Source organism: Mchenga conophoros, linkage group LG1 (genome assembly GCF_057382185.1).
Source record: "Mchenga conophoros isolate Kocher_MC1m ecotype Shallow Benthic linkage group LG1, M_conophoros_male_GT1.1, whole genome shotgun sequence".
Lineage (NCBI taxonomy): Eukaryota > Metazoa > Chordata > Actinopteri > Cichliformes > Cichlidae > Mchenga > Mchenga conophoros.
Genome location: NC_140526.1, coordinates 25,319,847 through 25,339,827, shown reverse-complemented (window position 1 = coordinate 25,339,827; position 19,981 = coordinate 25,319,847). Strand labels below are relative to the sequence as shown.

The 19,981-nt window shown below is 40.4% G+C and overlaps 1 protein-coding gene across 1 annotated transcript in view; it reads left to right on the top strand.

Annotated features, from left to right (window-relative positions):
• The first annotated feature begins 7,086 nt into the window (after positions 1-7,086).
• gpc5a (glypican 5a) overlaps positions 7,087-19,981 on the top strand; it is a 144,918-nt gene continuing 132,023 nt past the window's right edge. Inside the window, exons 1-2 of the mRNA XM_085271583.1 lie at positions 7,087-7,728; positions 11,695-11,856. Coding sequence (XP_085127709.1) covers positions 7,578-7,728; positions 11,695-11,856 — 313 coding nt within the window. The 5' untranslated portion in view covers positions 7,087-7,577. The remainder of the gene's footprint in view (positions 7,729-11,694; positions 11,857-19,981) is intronic.

Genomic DNA, 19,981 nt, shown 5'->3' with positions numbered 1-19,981 from the left:
CTACAACCTCCTTGTGTCCACCCACCCCCCACCTCACTTCCATATGCAGAGGAACTGGCTTTGTGTGGGGGGTTGGGGGTCATGACTGAGCGATCGCACTCCCACAGTGTGTCCCACCATGTGCTCAGAGAGGTGGAGAGGAGCAGCTATTCTGGTTTCAAATGTTTCCAGTTTACAGAGAGAATTAAAGCTCTAATGTAATACACAAACACACCGCCAGAAAAACTGGACTAAAACATGCACAACTTCCATTTTTTCTTCTCCAGTACAGCTCAAAGGCTCGAGCTTCATAGTGAATAGCTGGAATTTTCAAGTTATAATAATCTGGTGGGCATGAATTCATTCGTTTACTTTGGGATGCAAAATGAAGAGAAACTCCAGGGATAGGAAGTGGTTACAGTTTCCTCTTACAGTTAAGCAGCAAATCATGTCATTATGGTACAGTTTTTAATTTGCTAGTTCCCTCTGCTGGCCAGCTTTTATACTGTACTGCGCTCACATGCATGTGTGCAGTTCAAAAGGTTTTTTGAAGAAATGCTGGGAAAAAAAACCCCCCATGCTGCAGCAGCAGAATATACACCCTTCAAGCACAAGCACATGTGCCTTCAAGCACTTAAAAAGAAAAGAATAGTAAGAAACAAAGTGACAATGAGCTGCGATAAATCTTTAGCACTTTGCTCTGAAAGGTGAAAATCATTTTAATTTGCTTCAAACTTTATAATTTTCTTTAGTCCCAGTGAGGCTAATGAGCCAAAAGGAGTGTCAAATTTGAAAGTTTTCAAAGCTGACTGGCTTTGTTACTTGTTTCTATGTTGATTGAGCTTCTTTGTATAAGGAGTTCTTTGTCATTTATTTAACTGCATTTGCATGTTTACTTTATGAACAAAAGCCTCATTTGAATGTTAAAGCTGCAGCGGTAGAAGAAGGTGTGAAAAGGTTTACTGTTTCAGTAAATATACCAGTAAACACAGCGATGGATTAGCTTACCTCTGGGACTGCTAATAAATTATTTAAATTTGAAAGGTGACAACATAGTTTGCACTTTGTTTTATATATTTTTTTAAAATTAAAAATAGCTTATGTGGAGTTAAAAAACAGCTTTTTCTGCAGTAGTAGCTTTAGAGTTTCAGTTGAAAATAAACACATTCCTCTCGAGTCAAAAGAAAATTACCACCATCAAATAAAAGGTACAATTATATTTAAGATTTAGTTTCATGCATGTACAAATTTAATCAATTAAAATGACAAAACATCAGGTTTTGGAAGCTCATCCACTTCACATAAATTTCTCTGGTGCACAGGCTATACAGAAAGTGTTTGAGCAGTTCTATAAATTCACAAATTTAAACGAAATGGCTGTTAAAGTCCTTAGAAAGCTTTAAACTGCCTGCAGAAAACATGCCGAGTAAAGGCCATGAATCATTCTTATTTTTTTATTTCTGTATATATTTTTTTTATGTAGCACCAGACTTTCCTGATGTGGTTTGGTGCCTTTGGCTGTAAAGTCTCTTAATTATCTTTGAAATCTGAGAAGAAAGCGAGGCCTGGGTGCAACATATTCCGAGCTCTCTATGAGCAATAAAATTTTATGAATCTTTGCAACTTCATTTTTTTTTAAAGTAGCTAAAATTTTGCTTTGAACTATAATAGAATAGAAAAGGAACACAAACATCAGTGGGTCTTTTTGTTTTTTCCACAGCAGATATTTATTCTAGAGAAGCACAGGTGCTGCTGATAACATTAACAAAGGCTGTGCTCCATTCAAATGCAAAAGTTCTTAACTTCATTCCTGCTTTACACCTGTGCATCTCCTGCTGTGACAGTCACAGAGTCAGCTGTCAAACAGCCACACTGTCTTAGTTAGATATGCAAACTTCACACAGCTTTCATCTTATGTCTAACTTGCAGTCTGATTAACCAATAACTGCATCAAAAGCTTATTTTACGTGTTAAAAACTGTGTTTACAATTTCCAACACATAAAAACTATTTTTTTCCTTTTCTAACCCAACTTAAATAAATGTACAAGCCTTTTCTGATTATTTCAATAATGTTTTATGTTCTGTTATTTAAACATTTTAATTACATAAATAAATTACTTACATAAAAAACAAGCAATAAATAAATATTTCTTCCTATTGTTGGAGTGAAAAATAACTTTTAGCTTTTATGATGACTTTGTTTATATATTTTTGTTGGTTGTTTGTTGTTGTTAGTTTACATTGGATACTGGCCAAATTACTGAAAATATATAAAGAATTATAACTTGCCAAGTTAATTAATTATCAGCAAATCTGTAAGCTTTGTAAACATATTTTCGATTTTATTCGGAAAATAGTAAAAAAAAAATGTATGTATTAGTGGTAGTGATAGAATATTTTTTTGTTACACATGTGGTTGAAAGTCGGTGTATGTTAAAAATAATAACCTGCAGGCTAATCTTAATGAGTTGTGAATCAGCAACAGGTTAATTAGTTTTGTTTTTCTGCTGTTTTTTGCACGTGACTAAATTCAATCAGCACGAATTACTTTTGCTATCCAGCTCCGTTATCTTTGCTCAAATGAGTCCAGGGTGGAAGATTATAGGTGTTTTGGTTATAAATGTGAAACTCGAACGTCCACAGAGAAGCTGTTTTTCCGCTATGCGTGCATTTAATTTTCAATAAATAGGTGCTGAAAGCCGCTGTGATCGCCGACTGTTTCCCTCTTCTTCCTCTGGAGAGGTGGAGGCTGTTTGGTTGGAGATATGGGTCGGAAGTACCGTAGTTTATGTATGCTAATAGGGGAGTTGGGGGTTGTAGCTAGATATTTACGTTCAGTGGGAGACGCCCTTCATTCACCCACATGGTTACCAACGGGTCGTCTTCGCGCCACTTTCCTAAGCTCGCTATCATTTTTAAGCAGTGTAACTGGGCTATAAATTGACCCGCAATCGGCTCGGATTTCACTTCACGTCTCGTTGTGTCCGCCGTTTGAAAAGTTTGCGGGATAGTTGTGTATTTATTCGTCTCTTTTGTCGGTGAGAGACTACACGGCAGCCCAAGCAAGTGAGCGAAGATGGTGGATTTCGGCTGGTGAGTGTCTACCGAGCGCATGTTTATCGGCAAGGAAGTCGGATTTAGGGTTATTTTTTAAAATCTCGATTTTGGTAAATGAAACTCTAAGCTGTGCGCATTACGCTTATTTTTACGCGTCTTTTGTTATCGTGCTGGCGGCGAGATCCAAACATTAACGCGTAAATGAAAATATTGGCCATGAAAACAGTGTAACGTGAGGCGCATGGCATCCTCGGCTCCACCATTGAGGGAATGAGGGAGATTTGAAAAGCTGTACGGAGCTCTCCCCGCTGCGTTTTAGCAACTAGTTGGGGAAAAATACCAGGTCTCCTGTTAATAAACGATGAGTTTATATCGACACACTGATTCAACGTGTGAAAAGTTAGTTTTTAAATCTGGACAATTGGCTGCTCGCTCTCGAGTGCAGTGGTGTGTGAGTTAAAGTGCCCCCCAGAACAAAGCAGCAGCACATGGGGCAGTTCTAGGCCGCGCGATTTAGCTTGGCTAGCCTAGCCTAGCCCCACTAATGTAAGAGTTGTAAGGGTTAAGCTCCAAACATAACACTATCAGGGCGGGTTTATTGAGAAAGATGTGGGGGTAAAATTGCGGAATTCAGAGGGGCAGATGTGCCATAGGTGCAATTTCTTTTACTTGAGCGTGTGCTCATTTGTTGTTAGCTAATGGCTAACCAGCGTCCTTAAACTCAATTTCAGTTTTATTAGCTTTCGAAACTGACTTCAGGAGAAAAACAAGCCAATTAAAAGCAAACTAGTTTTACTGGAACCCCCACGAATGCACCTGCACCGTTACGCTAGCCCTTGGTGTGAGGGCAGTTATAAAAACGTAGCGTGGTTTTGCCCCCCCATGTTTTCGGGAGGCTAACACCAGCTCGCAGCAGCTAAGCTACCTGCTCAAACGGCTGCTGCCTGCTGCTAGCCTCGGCTCCTAACACGGACGATAGCCTTGTTTTCTAGGACGTCCGAAATCGCGAGCCGTGGCTTTCTCCACGTGGAAAAAAGCAACACACTGCTACCTCTTCTAATGTGTGCTACGACATTTGCCTTTTGCGTGCTTGTTTTTGGAGTCGTTTATGCTAAGATTGGCGCACTTCGAGGCGCCATGTTAAAGAAGGTGGGGGAGGGGTGAACAACAGTGCTCGATGCGCAGGCGCTCCCGTGTCGCAGCGAACGCGGGCCGCAGGTTGTGCTGCTCATTCATGTTTTCGCTGACCTCGTGCTGCTCTAATAAGTCCCAGCTCCTCGTGCCACAACAAAAATCTCGTGCAAGAACTGTTAAACAGGGGCGCTGATGCGCTATTTCGATGTCTGGAAGACCGAATTGTCGTTAATTAAGTAAAAGTCACTTACACGTGGAACTTGTTGCAATGCGTTGATTTCCCCTAATGCGCTTTCTTATGTTTTCAGATTAACCGACCTTCCCCGGAGGTGCAGGACTCCCCCTAATCAAAGTTGCCTCGTGGAGCAGCATGGCTGGCCTTCCATGTGATGCTGTAATGGTCTGTGTATTGCCAAAGTGCTTACAGTGCAGGTAGTACTATGGAATACCTACTGCAGTGGAGGCACTTACAGCAATACCCTGACACTGATGTGCACAGTCTTCTGATATTTCATGTCTTTTTTTCTTTTTCTTTGAAGTACTGTCTTTGTGCTAAGGTGCATCTAGTGCAGATAGTGAAATAGACTAGCACCTACTGCCCTAAGTGCTCCTTCTGGCATAAGGGGCTGTGATAAGCACCACCAGACAATTTTTTTTTTTTTTTTTTTTTTTTTTTTTTTTGAACTTCTAATTGGGCTCAAATATCTCGCAGTTCTCTGCTAGTTTTGCATAGTTGCACTACAAGAATATATGAGTTGTGCAAATCTATGCAAAACTGATGGTGGCCTGCTTGCTCTCCACCTGTTTAGATTTGCTTTTGTTTAAAATTTTGGTGTCACATCAGCCTGATTAAATTCAACTATGACAGTTTAAAAAACAAACAAAACACCAAATGGGAGTGTCTGCCAGTAATCGTCCAATGAACTCAGTTTCAGCAGTACTAAAGTGCTTATAGTGCAGGTAGTGTTTTGCACAATCTACTGCAATGTAAGCACTTGAAGTACTTCTAACTGCATCTTTCTGTGGAATGGCCGAAGGTGGATTTCTGTTGATCGTCGCGTGGTCAGTTTTGCTGGTTTGCATTCAGCTTTAATGGTGTTTGCTGTGCAAATCCATGCAAAACTGACTGAGTTGATGAGCTATATTCTGCTAAGTGGGACTGGCAGACTTCATCAGAGGTTCTTTAGGTTTTATTGCATGTGATCGGAAACTCTAAGACATCCCTTTCTGTGTAGGTGGGGATCGGTAGCAATGCTGTGTTCCTCCAGGTATTGCACTTGTCCCGGCCTGTGTGGAAACGAGGAAATGGAACGGACCTGAATCTTAACTGGATATGTTGGTGTTTCATCAATTTGTTAACAGTGTTAGCTTTAAAATTTTCAGGTGGTTATTGTAACACCTCTTGAAAGATTAAATTTCTATTGCACATTCCTCTGACTCTGTGCTAATCTCTGAGTTGGCAGTTAAAGGTTTAAACACTGCAAAGTTGATGGATTTTGGCTAGACTTGTAACTATTTTGGAGCTTTAAATCGTGACGTGTCACATTTTGTCACTTCGTGGCTTTCAAAACCTTATCGTAGTCTTTGGACTACCTTTTGGCATTACTCGTGTTGCTGTAGCATGTGATCAAAAAGTCCCCTGCAAGCCAGAAACCTTTGTTACAAGTGGCTGTGCTCTGTAGTTGAAAACGGACATGTTTTAATTTTACATATTAAGGCTCTCCCTGTGCACACAAAACTAAAGACCTGCATTTATAGTGCAGGCACAGTCACATGAAGGTGGCCATTCACTAGATAAATCAACATGGGGTTTCTCAATCTGCGTCTGAGCGAGTTCATATGAAAGAGGGGACATTGGTGACTTCTGACCAATCACAAACATGGATAAGTTGACACTGATTACACAGTGCAAAGTATTACGGGAGCAGTGGACAAGGGGGGGAAGCAACCGTGTGTGCGTGCTTTGCTCAGTTTGGAAAAAGGTCTGCTCTGGGGGAAAATGGTTCAACCTATTTGAACTCACAAAGGAAAGCCTGCAAGATAAATGCTGACTGTAGGTAAAGAGTATCTGTCATTCAGAAACTGGAGAATCTGGTGGATTACCATACATGTTCTGTTTGCAGCCCTGTTGGTGTTTAAGGGGGTGAAAGGCTTGAATATAAAGCCTGAATTGGACTGCTCTGATATAAACGTTTACAAGCACATTTTATTCTCAGGTCTAAGAATCAGGCTTTAGTAATGACGTTCAGTAATGCAGAAATGCAAAGACTTGAGCGCACTGAGGGCCTTTTTTTTTTTTTTTTTTTTTTTTTTTTTTTTTTAGGCAACTGGTGGGAATTTCATACTTTAAACATAATCTGGCCTGGTAAATGGCCTGTATTTATATAGCGCTTTTCTAGTCCCTAAGGACCCCAAAGCGCTTTACATATCCAGTCATTCACCCATTCACACACACATTCACACACTGGTGATGGCAAGCTACATTGTAGCCACAGCCACCCTGGGGCGCACTGACACACTGATAATCTGTACTAGGGTTAGCTCTGCAGCACAAGGTACCATGGCGATCAACTGCTTTTTTTTTTTTCTTTTTCTTTTTGAAACACTGCATACCTGGGCTTAAAGTTAGACGCCATAGATTATAATCTCATGAAGTTGAAACAAATCCTAAACATGCAAAATTGTGAATGAATGAAGTAAATGAATGGGGGACAGGCACACCAGTTTACATTAAAGTCAGCACACAAACGGGCTTTTAAATATTTATCTTTTCACAATTAAACCACACGCGTACGCGTCATTAAAACCACAACTTCGTACTTTTTTAGTTTATCGAGCCTGGCGATTGTAAAGAAGCTCATGTCCTACAGAATAGGAGCCATTCTGACTTCATTGAGGACGTAATAAATAAAAAGTCTGAAAATCTATAGTTCATCTAATTTTAATCCTAAAATATTAAAATTAGTTTGACATCCTTCCAAGTTTTGGAGAGGAGAAGGCTTTAAAGACGGATCAATGCTGAGCTCTGCCCACTAGATGGCGCTGCCTGGTAGCGCTTGTGACGCGGATTCAACCGCTGGGTGCAGGTAACATTATGGTACCGCCTCTGCTCTCGGTCCAGCCAACTTGGCCAACATGCCTCTTTGAAAGCGTCAAGTCACACGGCTGTAACTTTGTCTCTGCGTGTGGATTTAAAGGGTAATCCGCAGCGTTTCCCCGACGGAAACAAACCCGACACGTGCCCACGCTCAACCCTGAGATGTGGACTCACCTGATAACCGACGCGCTCTAGCTTGAAGAGAAATATCAACTTCCAAAAATACTTTTTTAAGTATTTATTTATTTATTTTTTACATTATTTATTTTTTTAAATTTCCTGTGATCATTCACCCAGGATTTTATACAAATGGATGCGCTGTGGGTCCGCTGTGTTTTCCTCCTGGCATGTTGCTGTGCATCAGGACTCGGCAGCGCAAACAAATGCGACGAAGTGCGCAAAGTTTTCCAACTCAGACAAATCGGACCAAGTCACTTATTGCCTTCAAATCCAAGACCAGGTACGTTGAGAGGTTTCCTTCCAGATGAAATCTCACAAAACATAGACAGTAATGCAAATGACTATGTCCTCATTTACATCTTCACGTCACCCAATCAGCACAAGAAACACTGATTGGAAGGAAATGAAGACCCGCGTACAGAAATCATTAACTGCTGTGTAGCTGCTTTAACCTGTCATTTTCCGTCTTTGCTGTGACAAAACGTGCATTTTAAATACATTTTCATGTGTGTGTGTGTGTGTGTGTGTGTGCGGTTATGGTCATGACAGAAGAGGACTCACATGTGGCTTTGTGACCTTTAGATCAAGATATATAAGATTCAGACAAAATCCACTCATTCATCTGTTAGTGTCATATTTTGAAAGTGTTACTCAGCATAAATAAATTTGGAAATGCCTCTAATTATTATTATTATTATTATTATTATTATTATTATTATTATTATTATTATTATTATTATTATTATTATTTTAAAAAAAGCAGACATACCAGTGCAAATGAAGCATAAATCAGGCAGCTTCAGCTACACTAAACCAGTAGCTGAAGCTGCTGAGATTACTAGTGGGCCATGATGAAAAGCTTTCTTTCGGGTGTTTACAGCAGATAAGTGGCTTGGAGAGATAAACAGGAATTATTGTGAGTAAAGTTAGGCAAACTAGGACTCACTTAACTTTCTGAACGCCACCCATGGTAATTCGGCTCAAGACGGGGGGAATTATGGGTGTGGGTATTTCATGTAGGCTGTCATTGACTGGATGGCTGCCGCCTCCTGCTCCTGGTCTTCTCTGACCTCTTCCTGGAAAAGTAAATCTTAATGGTGTTGACTGCCATCCTGCCACAAACTGCTCCCTATAAACTTCGTCACCCCATCTCCCTGCTGCAGTGAGGAAAAATGATTCAAATGACTGAAAAACCCTCAAATGCCTCATAAACCTCTAAATAACCCTTATGTTATCATCATCACTCCTGCCCCTCAAACCAGCCTGTGTGGCTGTGTGGATTTAGGGTTTGCTGCAAACTTAACTTTAAGCATTCTAAACTCTTAATTCAGTGGCTCCTAACCCTGTGAAAACATTTGCCACTCTTTAAAACTCACACTTTTCTAACAACCTCAGGGCTTAAAGTGCATCATGACAGTGGGAAGATGTAAATCGTTCCCTTGATGGATTCAGATTATTGTCCTGACATACATCGGTGAGTGTAATGAGAGATAGTGAGAGGTAAAGTTTTTTTTTCTTTTTCTGTAATTGAACTGAGGTTTGTGGAAAAATAGCCCCTAGAAATTCCAGGAATCTAAGATACAGAGCTGTTTCCATGTTTGACAGTGCCTGCCTGATAAGAAGTGCCAGTTCGGGTCAAAACGCAGCAAGTCAAATGCTGTTGACTGCAGTGATGGAAGTGGAAATAGTTCCGGAAAGCATTTAGGTTAAAAAAGCAGGACCTGGGGCACTTTCATGTCGTCTTATCAGGAAGACTTTGAATTCCTCCACGTGTGCCATCGCCTGCTCTGCTCTCCTCCCCTCACTCTTGAAGCTCGCAGCGCACTGATAGTGTCTCTGGCAACAGCTCAGCACACTCTGCCTAGGCATGTCGGGAAGGCTGTTGCAGAGTTTTAGGGCTCTATGAGGATGTTTTGATTGTCCCTTATGTGGGAAGACTGCTAGTGTTTTGCAGCAGTGGCATATTCAAGACATCAGTTGAGTGAGACGATAACGCTTTGACGCAGATCTTACCTCCGGATCTCGTTGTTTTGGGTTTCTTGCTTCAGCAAAGCATTTATCAACCTGTGCACTGCTAGAAAAGCCTTGTTGTAATGTCTTCTTAACCAATGTTTGACGAATGTCCGCTGGCTTTGAAATAATTCTCAGGATAAGCTGTTGATGCTTCACATATGTAGGCTGTTTCTTATTAGAGTTTTGATCAGTAGGTTTTCAAATGTTTATCATGCGCACATGCATTTTTATCCATCCTGTTGATGTGTCTCTATTGTGGTCTAGTTTCATCCATTGCTTTAGTGCACATTAAAGTATTGTACTGAAATGTTTGGTCTTTATGGTTCCCAGAAGATTACTAAATCTGACATCTTATTGCACCTCCATCAGCTTGACATGCATGAGATTTGCTGAAATGGACCTCAAGAGCTATTGAACTGCCCCGCAGTTTGGTTCTTCACCACATGAATTGTTGGCCTAGCACATTTCGTCGATGTATTCATCCAATACTTTGGTTTTCAGACCAGATATCTGCAAAATTTAACATCATCATCAGCCACATCTGAGGTCACTGTCCAGCCTAAGCATAGGTTTCTGGCACAACTTTAACCCAACTTAAGCTGCATGAAGGAGAAGTCAATTAATAAAAAAACCTCCAAGTCAGAAGTCCAGCAACATCTTCTTCAGGGACCAAGATGAAGGCCATAAGATGAAATGTTTTGGTATAGAATTAAAGTTCCATTGACGGGTCCATAATTTGTTGGACAAAGACACAATTTTTGTGGATTTGCCTCTGAACATCACTGCAGGGGATTTTAAATCAAACAATTAATATGTGAATAAAATGCAGATTTACAGTTTAAATTCAAGGGGTTTTGCAAAAAAGATTTAACTTTTTGCGAAATTATGCGATATTTTTTGCATAGTCCCCCATTTTCAGAGGCACTATAGTAATTAGACAGATGACCGACAAGCCTTTTTGTGGCTGTTTGGGTCCTGTTCCCTTGTTACTGCATGACAAATGAAGCAGATACACCATTTAAAGTTTAGTATCTAAAGTGTGGAATTTTTATTTTGTAGCTTTTTGCTGCAATTTAAAATATGTGGCCCAGAGTGATGCTGTTGACAGTGAAAGAAGCCATCACAACAAAATAACCCTATCAGAGAGAGAGAGAGAAAAAACTTTAGGATAGGCCAAATCAGCAATCTGGTACATTGATCAGCTCAGAAGCACCAAAAGGCCCAAAAGACCACAGAAGACATCAAAATCACAACCTCTAACAAAGTCAAGGACACTCCCGAGGAGGTAGGCGTATCATCGTCGAGGTCTACAATCAAGACACTCCTTCATGAATGTAAATAGAGAGGGTTTACAACACAGTGAAAACCACTGGTTACTCTCAAGAGCAGGAAGGCAAGATTAGAATTTGCCAGAAAACAACTCAAAGAGGCCACAAATGAAACCAAGATGAACTTGAAGAGTATGGAGAAGGAGAGGAACGGCTCACGATCTAAAACATAACACATTATCTGTCAAACGTCATGGTGGCAGTGTTATGGCATAGGCGTGTACAGCTGTCAGTGGAACAGCCACTAGTGATATTGATGATGTGAGTGCTGATAGAAGCAGCAAGATGAATTGTGAAGTGTACAGGGCTTTACTCTCAGCTCAGATTCAGATAAATACTGCGAAACCGATCAAACAGCACTTTGCAGTACAAATGGACAATGACCCAAAGCAAACAGCAAAAACAGCCTAGGAGTTTCTCAAGCTAAAGAAAAGGGAAGGATAAATGGGATATTCTTAAATTGGCAAGTCAGTCACCTGATCTGAACCTGATGCAACATGCTTTTGAGTTAATGAACACAAATTTGAAGGTAGAAAGACTCACAAACAAGCAGCAACTGAAGGTGGCTGCAGTAAAGGCCTTACATGTCCACGAGTTCTAGACTTTAGGCAGACAGTGACCGCAAAGGATTTTCATCAAGTACTAAAAACAGTCCTTATATTTAAAATCGTGCTTGTTTGTCTAATAAAAGTTGAGCCTCTGGAAATAAAAAATGGCTGCAATTCCTGTAATTTATGTCTTACGTCTGTGACCATGTGTTAATAGTAGCGTGGGCTGTCAAATCCCTTAAATCTGAAAGCAAGATGGCAAAAGATTTCAACTTCCCCTCTGTGCGTTTTAGCTTTATCATGTTTTAATCCGTAAAGCTTCAAGCTTCACTAACATGTAGTGTTGATGAATCTTAGGTTCAGACCTTCAGGTGTGTGTTTCCAAGAACTCCACATGTTGCACCAAAAAGATGGAGGAGAGGTACCAGGTGGCAGCCCGGAGAGACATCCAGAACCTTCTCCAGACGTCCAGCTCCAGCCTGAAGTTTCTCATAGCGCGCAACGTGGCCGCTTTTCAAGGTGGGTACTTCTTTCTTTGTGTTCAGTCGTCGTGCTCGTAAGCACGCGCTGAGCTCAAATGTTTATCGTTATAACATGTGCGTAGATGTTTTCTCATGTTTTCAAGCTGAAGTATACTTAAAGGAGTTAAGGTTTGTGAGGGTGCTGTCAAAACAGGGGGTGAGTCAGTTTGCGTGCAGTAAGACTCCACATCAGAGCAGACAGAGAGTTTCTGTCCTCCTTACAGCTACCATGTGATCTTCAGATTAGATATGCCGGTTGTTTCTGTTAGAGCCTAGAGAGGCCGTGTGTAGGGGTGAATATCTGTCAGGTGTGTGTGCCTGGGAATAAATCAAGACTGTTGCATAATCTCGAATTCGGAGTGCTGGCCTTGGTAGTTGTCTCATCATAAACGCATCTTAAAGGAACTGATGTATCCTTCCATCGCTGTGTTGTTTTTCATTCCTCTCCATCCTTTCACTCAACAATGACTTACAGGTAGCAACTTGCCTCGCTCTGCACGCTCTCCTTTTTCTCCCTTCACTCCGGCTGATAGCCGACATACAATGGCTGAATGGGTGTGCAACAAATTTAGAGCTTATGACTTAAATGTACAATTTCAGACATACAATTAAGCCACTTCAGTTTAATGATGTCTCTCAGTTTAAAAAAAAAAAAAAAGGCGTGCTGTTATCCTCCCCCGACGCTCCAGAGATTTATAGGAGTGACTTGCATGATCACAGTGTTTCAGTCGCGGTTTGCAGGGGCATTGCCCTGTTTTTGTCATCAGATGTTTCTTGTGTCTTTTTCAAGGCTGAAAAGTTGAAAGAAAGTACACACTGTAGCCTTTCTTCAGAAGTTTATGAAGGATGACACATCTGAAACAGTTAAAACTGCTGACACTGGGAAAGTGTAAGGATTGTAGCAGCTGCTTTATACTCCCCGTGGCACTAAAATGTTAAAGTTTCACTCAGTTATGGAGTTTTTAATAACAGTCTCATCAATGTGTTGTACATTTGGTAATCTAGTTAGGAGTTTTAGCTGCAGGAACCTGGGATCAAACTAAAAATGAACCATTGTGTCCATCTTCAGTGTAATAAAGGACATCGGAGCCCTGTGGCACAGAGGGATCACATTAGACATGAATCACACAGACATATTTAGCAGGATCAAGCTATTGCTCTTTTTATGACAAAACAAAAATTGCATTTAGACTCCTGCTTAAATGTCAATCTGTGTATTCTTCCAGAGGTCTCCTTAAAGCCTCTGGACTCCGGGGTCAGCTGTGGTAACCAGTAGCTGCTTGAAAATAAGCAGCACTCTCATAGTTTGGTCTGTGGAAAGGCAGCCAGAGTGAGCTTGTGCCAAACTAAACAGAGATCCCTGTCAACATCAGCTTGCATCAGTCAACAAACAGCGGCGACTGCAGCCAGCATCCAGGCTGAATAATACAAGTGGCAACAGACGTTCAGAATATTAAGAGTCACAGCTGCATTGTTACTGAATATTTCACATATTACACCATTATGCAAAGCTGATGAGCTGTTTGGGTTCTTTATTTGTTTTTATATTTCAGACTAAATCAGGGCTGCCAACAGATGAAGCTGTTTCTTTCATTCTTAATATTCTGATTATCATATATAGCTTTGAAAACTAAAGTTCATAAAATTAAATGAAAAGAAATGGTTCCCATCAATGTTTCTTCTTAGTAAACGTCATTTAAAATGAACGTTTCTGAATCTCTGACATCTGACAAATCTGTTTATTTCCCGCCAAAAACTGCAGTTCCTTGAGTGGCCACTTGACGCAGGATGTAAAACCGAGTCAATACCAGCAAGTCAAACTCTAGAGGAGAAAAAAATATGCTTATAGTCTGGAACAAATTGTTAACTTCGCTCTTTGTGACAGCTTTAAGGAGAGTGATTTCTTTCTTTCTTTCTATTAATGATGTGCCCATTTCAAACATTAGTACATGTCCATGCTGCAGTATTTTTTGGGCGATTGGCAGGTATGCTTAATAACAGAGAAAAGGAAACAACAACAACAACAACAACGGTGTATTAGATGTGTTAGGTGGTTGCTAGGCAAATCCAACTTTTGCAGATATAGATATTACATATTAGATATTCTTGTGAAATTGGTGGAGGGGGAGGTAGAGCGGGTCCTCTAACAACTAATTCCCGGCTCCTCCTTCCATATGTTGAAGCATCCTTGGGCAAGATACTGAAGCCCAAGTGGCCCTGATGCATCCATCTGAGTGTGAGTGTGTGCGTACGAATTTTAGATAAAAGTGCTTAGACATAAATAGACTGAGAGTGAGTAGAAAATTGCTATATAAGTACCAGTCAATTAAATTAAAATGATAAGGTGCATTTATAAGGTGTTATAGGTGCATAAATACTAAAAGCAAGTCAGGCGATTACATTTCCTGTTGACATGTACTCACAGATTCAGACTGAGTTATCAAATTATTAACAAAATTCAACATATTTTCCACTGAAATCACCTAAGTCAGCCTCACTGGGTCAACCCAGAACTAGATCTGCCTGAAAGTAGCTATCGTTGGCCCTATAACGGATCATTGAACCATCCCTTTGTTGGAGTCTGGTTGCACGGCAAGAGGAATACAAAACTGATAAGGATCATGGATTCAGATCAGATCAGGCCTGGATCCATTTTCACTCTGGTGACTGTGCGAGCTCATCCCATCATCATTCATAGCAGCTCACTTTATCCTGACATGATCTTCTCATTTAAAGTATAGATGTAGACTGCTCTGTTACTATATTTCTTACAACATGTTTTCCTTTACTGCAAGTTGACCTTCATAACATACTTGGAAAGCTGCTGTGAATATTTTTAGTAAGTATAACACACTCATTACATATGCTTACTGTTAGGCTACCAGTAACTCAGTAAAACATCTCTGCCATGACTGTAAGAGAGCCAGTGTCTGATAGTGAAGCCTGATATTAGATCAGGTTATAAATGCATACACTGGAAACCATTAAAACGTTTTTTCTTAGTCTTATTAAGCATTTCTGTCCAGTAATAATGTCAGAAATAATGCAATCCTCTATAAAATAAATAAAATAAAATAAAGAGGTTGTTACAGCCCATTAGTACATTAAACCTTTACTGAATAATTATTGAAAAAACAAAAGGGTCATAAACTTGAGCAAAAACAGCTTTTATTTAAGGGCGGCTCCGCCCCCACAGTCTGTTGCTATCTGGGTAACTGATATCACATCTGTTTCAGTTTCTGTCACTTACGCTTTGTTTACAGCTGAATAATTAGATTTAAAAATCAAATGTAAAATTCTTCATCTAATGAAGATTCTTGATGGGCAAACGATGTCAGCAGACATTATAAAAATATGCTTTTTATTTAACTTTGTTTGATGAAGTGCACCAAGCTAATTAAAAGGACTTTTTTCGTCATTCCTCTTTCTTTAAGGTAAATATCACGGTCAATAAACACGCGTCCATATTCCTCCGTACACTGAATTAAAATGGAGGCTCTGCTCTTTATTTACCAGTTGCCATGGTGAATCCTGGTATCGGCGCTCCAATGATGGTGGCTTCGTTTCTGCGTGCACTTAGATCAGAGTTGATTGAACTAACTCTGATTAGCCTTTCTGGAGCAGGAAGATCAGAGTGGCCGATCTAACAGTCAATGAAGTCAGAGTTTGTTTTTAAAATCTGAGACATTGTTGAAGAGTTTGCCCTTCCTGGAAAAGGGCCCCAATGGTGCGGAAGGAGCTCATGGGCAAACATACATATATAGACAGACAAAGGATTATTTTGTTGTATTCTAGAAAGATATGAACACTAAAAGTCTGAATTATTAGGGGCATGGCAGCTTTAACTGATCGGTAGGTAACGTTTCATCTCTGTCATCATTCTGTTGTAGAGAAAAGAGCTTCAAGGGTTACTCCTAGTAAGGGGTGAAGAGTTAAGCTGATTTGGTGTTGTTCCTGCATCGTCATAATAATGCTAGGATCAACATTCCAACTGACCAATCACATTGCAGTGATTTCATAGCTTTCCAATGTGGGGAAAAAAAGAAAAGAACATTGCCTGCGTTTATATAAAAGTCTGTTACATCACTCCTGCTGGTTTAGTGGTGATGGTTCTTGCTCCGAAGGCAGGGAGTATGTATTTGATTCAGTTTGTTTGTGTGTTTGTTAGCTGTGTAGTGTCCAGAGTTTGTAAGATATCATGTTAAAATTTTGTGTGATGGTAGATACAAATAACAGTTTGTTGAACTTATGGGAAACTCAGGTCTAGATCACACCCTTTGGGGAAGCTGTGCTCTCTGAGTGCTCTTGTTTTTAATAGCATTAGCCAAAGTTTGGCTAATGCTAACTAAATGCTAAGACAACTCCATTGGTCAGTTGCAGTATTGATCCTGAACCAACGTTATTATGATAATTTATGAATGAAACCAACACTTCACTCTTATCGTGCATTGTTTTTAAATACTAAATTTAGCATCCACATTAACAATATAATAATTAATAATTAATAGGTCTACAGACTGGTGGGCGATACCGAGGAAGTTATGTCTGTGTTTTATGTACAGTCTGTGGATCTGAAGTATGTTCAAAACAAAAACCTAAAAACACTGCTCCTATCAAAACATCACTCTCTAAAAGTTACTGTTTACTTAGAAAATAATATCTCATAAATATGAAAGATAACATAACAAGCAATAAAGTTCAAATGATTAAAAAAAGAGACGTTTAGTTCATTGTAACCTAACTTCTTCTCTGAACACCTGTTGAATGTTGTTTGTCTTGTTGTTGAGGTGAACCTGTGCTAATCAGAGCTGATATTTGCTCAAATGTAGACACAGACTTTTTGGCTCACAGCCTTAAGTGTCTGTTTACACACACACACACACACACACACACACACACACACACACACACACACACACACACACACCAGAGCCACCCACGTGGCATTGTTCTATTTGGCGTACATGCTTTAAGAGCCTTTGTCACACTGAGAAGACTCACTGTGGCACGATATGTATGGGAAGCACGGAGGGACAGAAATGTCTGGCAGGTTTTTAAGATCTTAACAGGGTGGAAACAGAACTGTTGTGCAGTTCATGTGCAGACATAAAAGAATCCCAAGTCAAGCATTTAATCCGTAGCTCCTATCTGGGGAATGTTCAGTGATGCTGAATTAATATGAATGAATTATTTCTCATTCGTCTTGTGTGAGTGTGGGACTTCTTTCAACTGTCTTTAGGTTATAATGGGAGTAAAGCAAAGAGCCAGCAACCTCTTTGGGGAAAAAACTACTCTCAATACTTCCTGTGGTGCTGTTCTGCTTCATGTTTATAGTATATAATAAAAAAAAGAAAAAAATGGACAGGCAAGCTTTATCTTCCAGAGCCGGGGGTGGGGGTGTGGAGCAAAAACAACCCTGGTAGACGGAGTCTCCAAATGATTGGCAGCCTGCACTGTAATTTGAGAGACAACAAAGAACATGCAGAGTGTCTAATGCATTACAACCACAGACAGGAAGAAGCACGAGTTAAAACTGGGTCGGCTAATGTGGTCATTTGTTCTGTGCAAAGCCTTCAATTAGGCATCTTTATATGATGCTGCTGAAGGGAGAGGGGGATGAGGAAATTAGAGGAATGTAGCTGGATAAACACTTAGGAGACACCGAGAAATAAAAGCCACCCATAAAATGCTATTTACATTTTTGTTTTTTTCCCCTGGTGAACTCTGGTGTATTTTTATTCTTTAAAAAAATCTTCAAGGGCATCTTTTGTGAGGGGAAAAGAAAACAATTGGTGGTTTAAGACAATGAAAACGAGCTCTTGAGCTGTTAATTGTGAGCAGTGCGTCAAAGCAGAATTCATCCTGCAGGAATGGTTCATTACATTTCTGAAGACAATTTTTTCACAACATTTTAATTCTTAAACAAACCTGACTGCTGCCTGTCAGGTAATTTCACAGCAAAAAAAAAGTTTGCTGAGCAACTAGGAAGTGGAGGAAAAAAACAATAAAGATGGAGTTGACGGCCTTTGAGTTCTCCGCTTTTTTTTCCTCCCCCCCTCTTCCAGCTGCCGGTCTGTCAGCGAGTCTCCCAGGACTGCATGTTTTCATTCAGCGTTGTGAGGTTTTCCTGCGCTTGGTCCACACAACGCACAAATATGCAGCCTGCTGAGCGGCGCTTCAGGGGAGATCTTTTTTCATCTCGCGCAGGTTTGTCTTACATCCATGGCAACCAACCTGTGCAATCCCCAGCTCCCCGTGGGGATGGAGTCACATAAACCTCAAACAAAACCCACTATGAATCAGCTGTTGAGATGCTTGAGAAGAGTTTCTGAGTCGGGTTGCTCAAATCATAGCAAAGCAGTCTGAGATAGCAGATGAGAGCAATGCTCTCCTCCAGGAGAAGCGTTTGATTTTCTTTCTTTGGGGCATTTGAAAAGTGGAGTATTGTATCGCGCCTGCTGGAGAACTGTTTGTGTAAATAATATCATCAGGAATTTGTAATGACTCCCTGCTGGTCTAGCAGACAGTTGTAGTTCCTCTAGAGTTCAATTTATGTGTGTGCTGATGACACACTACTGTACATGTGTGAGTGCAGCTACATCACAGAGGTTGGCCTACAAATGATAATGGTGGCACTTTGTACTTGTGAACGATCAAAAGATTCGTTTGTTTTGTTCTGAGGAGCATGCTTTTTCTTTCATTTGATCCACATCTGTCTGTTAAATATGAAGCTACAGCTGCTAGGTATGCTGTTACTGCAGTGTCTTCGGGTGCCTGCTGACCGTGGCAGAGGATGAGGGCCCTGCTGGGCTTAATGTGGCTCTCTGTTGGCAGGCCGTAGGGAGCAGACAGCTCGTCTATCTGCACAGAGTGCCTGTTGCCAGGTGGAGGCAGAACTCAAAGTTTCTGGTGTAAAAGGTCTGTGGGATACTCTTTTCATGTGATATTTGATGGGGTTTCTTTCTGCTACTCTTGTTCCTGGTGAACTCTGCCATCAGTTCTGGCCAAATTGTCAACCAATCAGCATTTGATGCACAGCTGAGCTACATGCTCTTGGATTTTTTTTGGACCGCACAGGGGCATATAGGCTGAATAGGGAGACATCTCCAAAAATGGACACAGAGTTGTGTCATATTTCAGTCTCATTTTGTCTGTTTTTGGTTTCTGTTTTTATTGTTTTTCTGTTTTTTACTAAGGCTGTGCAATATGAGGTTAAATACAGATGATGATGTAAAATCCTATAATTCATGGTGTTGCAAAATACAGTGTACAGTAGTTTTTTTTGGTTTGTTTTTTTTCCATCCCTTGAATGACTGTTTGCAGTCTTACAAAGTACTACATGCACTTTTTAAGACTGCGAGACAGAACTGCATAGCATCAAACAGGAGAAGGTCCAGCCATGATAATTTTGGGAGATTGTTTCTACCTCTGTAGCACAAATTCGGGTTGGTCACGAAAACGTCTGACACACCCCAGAAAACTATACTTTGCAAATTATGACGTTTACCGGTCGGCATAAGTCGAGGCTCACACGCCAAAAACTGCTTCTACCACCTACACACGAATCATGTGAAAGCGCATGCAGTGAGTTCACCAATGAAAAGCACAAAAGGACCTTCAGGTAAATAAAGCCCAGAGTCAAATGTTAGAATTGCAGCTATAGTTTTTAAATAAAGCAATAAGTTTTATTTTAACCCTGGAATCTATTGTTTACGTAGCCCACACTACTGCTCACTGCTGCTGTAACCAAAACTTTATATATTGTTATTTCTGTTAAATATTGCTGCCTCTACAAGGCGAATCATCTCACTCTTCATGATAGTGTTGTACCTGAATAGGGTTGTATGTCGCTGTTAAATGCAATATAATTTTTGAGAGCTTCTCAAGACAACAGGAACTTTGGTACATTAAACACACGAGATAAAATGGGGTAATCAGAGAGCATAAGATACGTTAATAAGCACATTTGAGCCAGGTTGGCAGTTTTGCTTGTGCTTTCCATCTTTATACTGTAGTGGTTTATATAGAAGTGAAAGATCCCTGGTTTGATCCCTGGAGGAAATACGAATCCCTTTGGTGTTGCATGAAGAAATGAGAGAAGGAGAAAATCAAACATGTGGAGT